Below are 11614 nucleotides of genomic sequence, written 5' to 3' on the forward strand. Positions count from 1 at the left end.
AACAACAGATTATCCCTACCGATGATACTATCTGACTTATCTCTCGACCTCACCAAATAATTTATTATCTAATTCTCTCAAACTTAGATAACATATCTATTTCCAACCAAATGGTTATCTCTAGTAGATTGATCTAGTTAAGGCATCAATCATTAAACAGAAGGTTGGTAGCTTTCGAGTCCCTATTGATTATTCACGACCTCTAGTCTATTTCTCCATTAGAAGCAAATAAAACCTAAGGCATAACCTAATGTTTTCAACCAATAAATTCAAGTTAAAACAACAGAATTTCAAGACGTTCCCACAAACACTCAAACCTTAATCCAACTATTAAATCAATGAAATAATAATCATAGATCCCACAACCCTAGTTGTGGGTTTTAGTAGCTCATTAGATAGAAATAGAAAACAAATATTAAATTCATAACTTAAAGTAAGTGAACTTACAAAACATGAAATTCAAAGTTATTTCTCCTTCAAGCACGATAAGAATTTCCCACAACTAAATCAAAGGATGAAAAATTGAATTTTAAGTTAAGAGAGTCAAAAACAAGTAAACTCCCCTTTACTAGGTTACAAGATGTCAAAAGCTTCTTCCAAAGTTGTGAGTGAAACCCTAAAAGATGCTATTTATACTAAAGCCTAATTAAGGAAATAAAATAACAAAACTTAATAAAATTCTCGGAATAGGTGACGCCCAAGTTGACGCCGCGTCAAGAGTCTGACGCCCTATCATGGATGGCATTAGAATGCTTCATTTGCCTTCAAAATCTGTCTTAGGCTGATGATGTAGCTGACGCCACATCACCGATCTGACAACGTATCACCAACGTCGTCAGATTTCTTCTTCAAACTCAATTCTCTGGTTTAAGCTGACTCCCTTCGTGATGCCTTATCACCAACGTCGTCCGAACTTCTTCTCAGGCTTGAATTTTTTAGTTAAGGTTGACGCCAATGCTGATAAGCTATCACAAGGCTGACGACGTATCACGGAGGTTATCAACCATGATTTCTTCTCTTTTGCTTAGATTTTCAACTCTTTTGCTCCATTGTCATTTGTTCTTGTTCCTTCAGCCTTTTACTACAATATCATGAGCAAACACATCAAAACAACAAGAATTGTTTCAGAATTCACAATTATTTTGAGCTAAAAAGCATTAAATGTGTTATCTTTTTCTCACAGATCACTTTTCTACTACTAAAACAATAAGAATAAATCCAAAATATCAAACTGACCTAGAAAGATGTTTACAAACTGGAGTTTGAGTAGATTCACTTACAAATTCAGGATAAAAGATCAACAACAACAACTACTCTTTAATTCCAAACAAATTGGGATGGATATATGAATTCGAGAAGTGTGAAGTCACAAAAAATATTTTTCTTTTAATACCAAATCAGATCATTCTTTTTAAAAATATTCTTACTAGATTAACTTCACTTGACCCTTGAAACTAATACCAAAATGCATTATGAACTCAACTAAGTGTTCAGTACTCAGATATACACCAAAAATGGGTGGAGATTACTTTAGTAATGATCAAAGATTTATTGGTATATTATCAGGCAGGATGGAATTTAACAAAAATGAAAATAGAGCATCAAAATTATGATCTCGATAGATCTCACCAACTAAGATGGAATTCACCAAACTTGAACCAAAACTCCCCTCTCAAAATGTCCACTTCTTAATTGCACCTAATGTCAAGGAAATATTTGTTAATAGAGGTATAAACTTAATCACACTTGGTACCAGAACATGAAAACTATAAGTTTGATCTCTGCCATCGAGGCTGACAACCAGAACATGAAAAATATAAGAAACAACTACAGGAAGAACTTAACTAGAAATATCAATGTTGATAGACTAAACAATTATGTGATCTTAGGCTTTACACTAATGATCTATCCATTAAATACTCAAAATTGTGTAGCAGTTGCACAAAATAAATATAAAAAAAATATAGCAAGCAAGCTAGACTAACTAGACAAGAGAATAAAAGCAAGCACAACAAATTATAATGAAATTTAGCATCATAAAAAGGGACAGTAATTTAATAAAATGAAATATTGTGATAACCGTAGCAAAGAACAACATGTATGAAACAGAAATTGAAGGACAAAAACTATGAAATTAGTACTAATGCTATTGGAATGCACAAAGACAGACACTTGACTGCCTACTAACTTTCTACTTTAATCACCTCACAAACCCCTACCTAAGATAGCTAATTTATAAGACGATACATGCTTAGTACATACATAGTGTAAACAAGAGTTGAAAATAAGGTAGGTTATCTGCTACATACACCGAATTAAAATACACCGATTATACAAACACATTTATGGAGATTAAAGTGCTTACCAAGGACTTCTTCAATAGTAAATCTGTTATAAGGATTAGCATCAAGCATTCCTTTGTCAAGGTCCTTAGCTTCATCAAATACTCTTGGCCATGGACATCTATTAAAATCTATTGTTCCCTTCACTATTGTATGTGGAATCCCTTCTTCAGTTTCTGTGCTAATCACACCCCATAAATCAAGGAAACACAGCTAGACTATTCATAAACTCAATTAGTAAATCACTATAAGGAAATAATAAGGACTTTTAATTGTAACTTACCTACCCAAAAACGGGGAACACCACATAACAAAATGTAAAAGTATAATGCCAGCACTCCAAACATCAACTTCTTGTCCATAATTTCATCTAAGAATTTCCGGAGCCATGTGATATGGACTTCCTACTATTTAACCAAATCTAGGACCTAACCATGAATAAATAAATAAGTTTGAGTAACCAAACATAGTATATATTACCGTGATAGTGTGATGATGTATCTATAACTTAAGTTCAACACAAATAAACAGGAATAACCACAAAGACAAATTGAAACAATATAGTATATAATGTAGGATATGATCTCTTAAATTCCAAAGACTTACCAGGTTCAAAGAAAATAGAAAGACCAAAACAAATGGCCTTTAGTTGAGCATTTTTAATTTCATTGGCATATAAAAAGTTCTCAGGTTTGAGGTCTCGATAAATTACTCCATGCTTGTGGCATACCTATAACCAGATGTAAAAGATTTTTTTTAGAATTTGTAAATTAACTATGTAATCAATTTCCTATAAGTTATATATATAATCAGTTAAGGGATTACATATATTACCTGGATAATATCAATAATAGTTTTGGTAACAAGATAGTTTGTGATTGTATCTTTGTCTGGTTGGGGCTTGCTTTTCTATGGTAGATACAAGTTATTCACTGGAGGTAGGGACAACAAAGAAGAGGTACTTTTTTGTTCTGCTGAACGTGTAAATAGTGCTACATATTTACTTATGACAAAACTATTTTAGGAAACTGAGATTGATCATATCTACTATAGGAAATATTTTTCAATAGATTTAAATCTTCTTAGAATCTAAATCAAAACTAGGTTGCGACAGAGAAGAGGGTGTCGTGTAAATTCAATGGTCGTTTAAAACATCAAAAGGTTACCTGAAAGTGTTCGTGCAACATAATATGAGATCATAAGGAGTCAGCACTGCCTAATTGCATCAATAGGACTTCTGTTATAGAAAATTCTTCACATAAAGATCATAAAGAGTCAATTATAAGTGACAAATGTTGAATCCTGTTAAACGAATATATATGACCTAGAGGACATCTTCTTTCTTGATGTTGTAGCTAAGAAGTTAGTAAATGTTCTAATCCATCTTCACTATCTATAGAACAATGACTTGACCTAGAACATAGACACTAACATTTCTCTATCTCCCTAATTCCACTTATCCTAATATATCTGAAATTTGCCATTATCTTTGATTGTATAGGAAATAAAAGAGATTTTTGATTTATCCGCCATCTCAATTCAGATTCCTTCTAAGTTAGTACTCCTCCTTCCTCTGAGAAGCACATTTGGGAAACTTCTCACATATGGATTTCAAAATATATTACCCTTTCAATGAGTAACTATGGGCAATATATTCAGCGTGATGAACGTTTTAGGTCATCACACTTAATTTTACTTTATTACACTCTATCGCAAGAAACGAATTAATAAAGTTCTCCCAGCTAATACTATAAATGACATTCTGCTATGAACTACGAAAATCATATCTACAGCTAAAGAGTTCCTACAACCTGAAATCTCTATTGTACTCTACTTATCAGATCAAGTATCTATTGCTAATTAAACTCAGGAAATGTTAAAAAGATGTGAATAAAGAATAGAACAACATACCAACAATCCTTATATATAGCACATTGTAGGAAACAAGCATGAAAGAGACCTAGGAATTAGCAGTAAATGACAACATCTCACTCAATTTACCCCCCATTAAGAAACTTGAATTAACCCACCATAAAAAAACTTTCATAATTTACCCACTAAAACTCCTACCATCACCATATTCTAGGTTCTAGGTCGATATGTTAACTGAGTTGAGTTGACTTGAGTAAGAAATTTGATGATTTTGGACAAATATCTTCAATAGATCGATGGATTTGAGAAGATATTTGGGAAAGGAGTTTGGGTTTTGTGAGTTTATTAGCTGTGAGATATTTGGGAAAAAGAGATCAATCTACTCCCTTCGTTTCGAATTAGATGGCCCTTTCAACCTTGGTGTACCCATTAAGAAATCAAACAATAAGAAGTATATTTTACCTTTTTACCCTTTTTAATATTGTAAGACTCAATAATTAATTGAGCATGGAAAATTATAGCATATGCATGCATGGATTGAAAATCTTATAGGAATACTAGTAGTAATCCTTGAAAAGAAGAAAAAAAGTCAAGTTTCATAAAGTATGTTTTGAAAATGTAAGTGTTTTTTTCAAAATTTTTGAAAAGTGTAGTTATATTTAATACCTATTAAGGGCAGAATAGGAAGAATTTATGTAAAATAGTCTTGATTTGATAAGTTTGACAAGTAAATTGAAATAAATATTTTTAGAAAGAGGACCAACTAATTCAAAATAGAGGGAGTATTTGTTAAATAATTACTGTTATTATTTATTTTTTTGTCTATTATTATAAATAGGAGGGAGAGTAAAATATTTTGGAGAGAGTGTAAAAAAATTTAATGAAAATTTAGGCCATATTTCTAGAATGTGGTCTTTTGATTTATAATAATACCATACTTAAAAGTGTAGTCATATGTGTAAATAAGTGTTTTCAATTATATCGTAATTTGGCAACACTTATAAGTGTGGCCTGTATCATTAAAGACCACATTTTAAAAGCGTTGTAAAAAATAATGTGGTCAAAAGCTAAAAACTCAGGTTACACTTTAAAAGTGTGGTCTTAAATGGTATAGGGCACACTTTAAAAGCATGGTCCGAATTTAATGTGTCCAAAAGACTAAAATGTTATAGTGGTACTTCCTGCTCCTCCTCATAATACACATCCATAATAGGGAATACGCTCATATCTTTATGCTGTTTCATGGACTGAAACACATCGAATCGAACTACTTCATCATTCAGCCTAAATAGTAGCTCATTTTCTTTTAAATTAATCAGCACACTCCCAGTTGCGAGAAAAGATATACCTAAGATTATGGGAACCTCAAAGTCCACCTCGTAATCGAGAATGACAAAATTAGCTGGAAATATAAAACTGGCCACCTTAACTAATACATCATATAGAATCCCCACAGGCCGCTTCACATATCTGTTTGCCTTAACTAATCTCATGTTCATAGGAGTAGGATTCCCGAAACCCAGTTTCTTATAAATAGTAAGCGGCATCAAGTTTATACTGGCTGCCAAATCATATAGAGCTTTTGCAAAATCAAGAGGCCCAATAGTGTACGTGATAGTAAATACTCCTGGGTCTGCTTTCTTCTGCACCAACGACCTTGTGGAAATAACACCATAATGATAGAGGTTGTCCACTATATCATAACTAACTGTCTGCTTCTTCGTAACAAGGTCTTTCATGAACTTTGCGTACCCAGGAATTTGCTTCAATGCCTCCACCAATGGCAAGTTGATTGTCAACTGCTTAAGTATGTCCATAAACTTGCCAAAGTTTTTGTCGTTGCCCTTTTTTTTCAACTGATAAGGAAATGAATTAGGTGGTTTTGGGATTGTAGTAACCACCACTTAGATCTCCTTTTCCTTGCTCTTTTTTGACACATCAACCTGGTAATGGTTGGATGGTGTATTATCAATAACTTCATCAAAATTCTTAGACTCCACTAGATAAGTTTCTTCATGCTCATTATCCTCTGCAATCACCACTTTGCCCATAGATGACCCTGGTAAAACCTTACCATTCCATGTGGTAATTCCCATGCAGGAGACATCATTTCAAGGATTCTAAACTATATCACTTGGAAAAGTTCTGCTCTTTCTCTGATTCAATGCTACTGAGAGTTGGCTTATATGATGATCAAACTACTTTATAGAACTAGAGTGTGAGATTACCAACTGACTCATGGAAGACAAATTACTCTTCATAGTATTCACCCCACAGTTGGTAGTCTTAACTCCCTTTAATAATGTCTCCAGCATTTTCTCCATGGACATCCTGCCAGAGCTAGTGGCAATGTTATCTCTGCTTTTAGGAGGTACATACAGTCCACTCCTATTATTTTTACTCTTCCAGTTTCCTTGATCTTTCTCCTTGTAACCATCTTTATCGTAATAGTTCCAACCTTGATTTCATTTGCTACTACCGCATTAACCCCCTGATTATTTAGATAGTTTGCCTTTTCTTTCGAATCAGAATTAGCTCTTCCCTAGGATGAAATAGCTTTTGCCTTCTCCATTTTTCCAAACAATAGATGCTTAGTCAATAAATCTATGTCTTTAAATGTGCCATATCCTGGTCACGTTCTTCCTCCTTCTTGTGTTAATCTGAAGTCATACTACCAAACACAGTAGGGATTGCTACAACAGAATACCTAGTATGCCAAGCTCTACTTTGTTTGGTCATCCGATCAAGCATCTCCGAGGCCTCTGGAAAAGTAAGGTCAATAAATATCCCTCCTAAGTATTATCCACAATTGGCTTCATAATAAAATTCAAAGCCCGATAAAGAGTCTCTATCACATGAATATCCCTCATGTTATGGTTCGAGCATTGCATCAGCTTCTTTTTAAACCTCCCCCAGATCTCATGAATAGCTTCAGTGGGAAGTTGTTGAAAGTTACTGATTTCATTCCTCAACTGTAACCTTCTAGAGGGTGGAAAGAACCTTTCTAGGAAAACCTCTTTAATTGATATGCTTGCTAGCTATCATTCTATAGATTTAATTGAGCTCTAGCCGGAGTGGCTAGTCTTTCAGCATCTTGGGGATCTACCATTTGCCAACTAACTATTGTTCTGGATGTATTGGTAATAGTGGTGCACCCTATCTCTTTGTACTTGTAATACACAATAACTCCCCTACACAGAACAAAAACAACAAACAAAAATTAAAATTTGGGAAACTTGACCAAAGGTCAATTAACAAGTACAAACTTAATTGACAACCATATTCCTTGGCTATGGTGCCAAAATTTGATACGCCCAAATTACAACTTTCTTATGAAAGTGTAAGCAATCGCTGTCAAACATAGAACTCAAATGGTTTGGGTGTCAAATCCCACAGGGAATACCGTGTTCACTAAGTATTGTGGTTATTATAAGACTGTTGATCGAAGCTTCCAAAATAAAGGGGGTTTCGATATGTAAATAGTATTCTTTCGTATTTGTATCACACAAAGGTCCAGATAATGAAAGTTAATGTAGATGTAATTTCAATGAGAATGAATTAACTTGAGTTATGCTCACCAAGATGTTCAAACAGTTAGGGTGTGAATTTGTTCTCGAATTCTAACTTTTGCATTCCATTGCAAGAATTATTGAATTCTAAGAATTACCCACGTGTTTCTCAACCTAGTGGGTGTTTCACCCTTTAATTCTCTCGAACTTAAAGGATTCATGCATTATTCAATAACACTCTCATGAGGGTTAATCCTATTAAGGCATCAACCCATAACCCAAAGGAAAAATCTATGGATTTCATATGAATCACTTCTTTTCCCAACATCTACTTTCTTGCCAGACAAGTGGTGTTCATGGGATCACTTCAAAACTTTACAACCAAGAGATGTCTTTATAATAAAGAAAGATTCACGCAATTTTGATATATTTTAGAAATCAAACTGATTCACAACCCAAATAGTTCTCTACATCAAGGCTCCCATAACCCTAGTTATGGGAGTTTAACTCATCTCTAGATAAGATACCAAAGATATCAAAGATATATTGATGTTCAAAAATAAATTCAAGAGAGTACTTACAAAAGTTAAAATATTGTTTTTCTCAATCTTCAATGAAAAAAAATAGAGAATAACAATTAGATCTTAATTTTTGGCTTCCAATCTCAAGGAAAAGTGTTACACACCTCTCAAATGAGAAGAAAGTATAAAACTACTATCAAAAGATTCAGAATAAACCCTAATATATGATTCCAGAGCTGGGTTTTAAATTTTAGCATTGATTTTTTGCTTCATGGTCGACGGGTTCAGCGACGGTTTATCGCAGGGCCGACGGTCTATTGCCTAGACAATCGCTGGACTTCCAGTGATTCCATTTTCTATTTTTGATTGACAGGTAGGGAGACGGTTCATCGCAGGACCGACGGTCCATTGCCTAGACCGTCGTATAACATCCAGTGTTTCCTTATTCTATTTCTTGGGGATGGCTTAGGCCGACCTGTTATCGCACAGTTGACGGTCCATTGCCTGGACCATCATAGCTTGTCCAGTGTCACTGTCTTCTATTTTTTGGTAATGGTTTAGGTTAATGGTTCATCGCAAGGTCGACGGCCTGTCGCCTGATCCATTAATGATCATTTTTCCATTGTTTTGCCTAGTTTATCCAAGTTATCCTTCACACAAAGTTATTATCCTGAAATCACTAAAGTACATTGTTAAATGCAACAATAGTTACTTAAAAACACTCAATTATCCAAAGAAAAAGTCCTAAAATATTTTGTCAAAAGCTGAAACATCAGTACCCTAGGCAGTGTGGTGAGGGTCACTCACTGTCCTAGTTACGTGTAACGCCCTGAGATCTCATCCCAAGACGTCACACGGTGCTTATGACCCGAAGGACCACAAGATGACCCTTTACTAATATCTGTACCTATACACTGCATAATATCTGTACCTGTACACTGCAAAATATCTTAAATAAATATAGAAACTAGCCATAAGGTTAACACATCTATGAATACACAAAACTGAAAAGATCTGAATACTAATACATCCATTTGAAAATCCTCAAAACTATATGAACAGTGGAGTTCATGGGACATGTCCCTAACTAACTCCGTTAACTAAAAAATAAACAAAGTCTGATGCAATAATAGTAAACTAAGATTCATCCTCGAAAGAAGAAGACTCACTGCTACTATTTCTAACTGGGACTTAACTATTGAGGAAACTCTGGATCTCGTGCCTCTAAACCTATTATGTCAAATAGAACACCATAGCGCAAATGCATCAGTACAGGAATATACCGAGTATGTAGACGAGGTAGGTTAAATGCAAGGGCTCATGCATGCATAATATCTAAATTGAATAATCGTGAAAATGCCACACAAGAACACATACGCATACATGAATTCATAGACCATAGTCATAATCATCAAAACTCTACAGACTGAAACTCGGATACTACTTTACTGTATATTGGACTCACTTCTGACACTGAGATACTGAGACACTGGCTAATCTATTACTGATGACTAAGAAACTGGATATACTTACATCAATGACTGAATTCTGAGCTTACTACTCTTGACTGACCATATTAAAGATCAACCTCTCTAACAGATGATTAAGGAAGCTGTTATCAATAGTAACGAAATGATCATATCTGAATCAGACAACAAGAATACTTAATAAAATCTGAGACTGTGATCAAGCCCGTACGGTGGCCTATCTCTGATTATGATGTCAAATAAATATAAATAAGACAAAGACTATCTGACGAATGGTCCATGAATCAATGGAACTATCTGAGTTACTCATAGAGATAGATAATTGTATCTGACAGTCTTGATTTCAGAAGATTGATACTGAGACTGAGACTAAATATGAAACCGAAACTGAAACTGTGGGAAGTAGTTACTTAACCGACATGCCCCAACCTACCAAAGGTAGGGTCCAACCTATAACGCCTGCGGGAAGGGTGTCAATACCCTGCTACGGGTAAAGACCTCTCTCTGGTCAATCCTCTTTAGCGGATGACCCTTACCAGAAAGTCGACCTAAGGTAATATAATTGTCAAATACTTTCTCTCAGGAGGTGACAGCCTTTTCCTAATGGTGACTCCCATATCATACGCTGGCTACGCAGTTTTAGAGGTCAGCAATTGATACTAATGACTTTAACCTCTCTCTCATTGATGGGAGGAGCCTTCATCCCTTCCCTCGCTCGATGCTAGTTTCTACTCCCAAATGAAAGACTCTGAATGAATTCTTAACTGAACACAACTGAACTAAATCTGATACTTATTATTTTCATCAAAAGATCTAACTGAGCTAGGCTGAGATCACTTAGTTCCGTATCTGACAGAAATGGTATTGAATCATGATATCTAACTGATGATACATAGCTTGAATAGATTATTCGATCACTACTGAGATTAGAATTGAACACTTGCATACTGTTAGATCTAAGTTGAGTACAGAGTTGAGGCTAGATTACTAGTGATATGGAGATTACAGAGATTACTGAGACTTTTTATGTTTAGAAATAGTCTGAGGATACAATGTTCAATAATTGACTGAGTTCTGAGACTCATGGCTCAAATGGAATTATCATAAAACTGACACGGGCTCTAGATATCAACTAATTCGTCGGGTATAAATACCCCCAGAACTTGATAACATAAAATAAAGCATAATCATTCCTCTATCAACACAACCATTTATTCATCATCATCATCACAATCATTCATTCATCACCACAGTCATTCATTCATCATCATTATTATTAAAGCATCTCATCAAGTATTTAGGAAACATAACATACCTTCACCTTTACAATCATTAAGGCATCGCGTTAAGCATTTAGGAAACATCAACATATACTAGCGTAGGGAAACATGCTACTAGATTATAAATAATTCAACAAAGTCGTACCTCAAGTACAACACACCTAAATCAGTCTTGACATGTATTTGAAGATCACATGACTTGGGGAAACTTCATACTATCGTGTCATAACTTACTTGCTAACCACTTGGCATGTATTAAAAGATTAGCATATATCAAGGAGCACATAATTGGGGGATTTACAATCATCATATATCAACTTGTTCGCTGAGGTATTTCAACAACACTAAGCAAGTACGGGTTTACACCTACTTGGAGATTTCATACTATCATGGCACATTTAACTCACTAAGGCATTTTAGCAAACACTAGGCATGCATGGACTAGATCACAATTTGAGGTTTCCTATTCAACATACTATAATGGCCTTTATGCTTCACCTAAGCTTTTTATCAAACCTATGGGGGACATGATTTGCTTATTCGACCATTTCTACACCCAAAGGACATAAACACATCACATAAAAAACAACTTTAAGAGGGTTT

General features: G+C 34.6%; 1 protein-coding gene across 1 annotated transcript; it reads right to left on the minus strand.

Moving 5' to 3' along the window:
• Positions 1-5380: 5380 nt before the first annotated feature.
• On the minus strand, positions 5381-6310 carry LOC124888920. Its single transcript, XM_047400204.1, has 2 exons — positions 6158-6310; positions 5381-6070 (listed from the first exon to the last, which is right to left on the minus strand). The coding sequence occupies exons 1-2, from the start codon at positions 6308-6310 to the stop codon at positions 5381-5383; spliced, it is 843 nt and encodes a 280-aa protein (XP_047256160.1).
• Positions 6311-11614: the final 5304 nt, after the last annotated feature.

Source organism: Capsicum annuum, chromosome 11, assembly GCF_002878395.1.
Source record: "Capsicum annuum cultivar UCD-10X-F1 chromosome 11, UCD10Xv1.1, whole genome shotgun sequence".
NCBI lineage: Eukaryota > Viridiplantae > Streptophyta > Magnoliopsida > Solanales > Solanaceae > Capsicum > Capsicum annuum.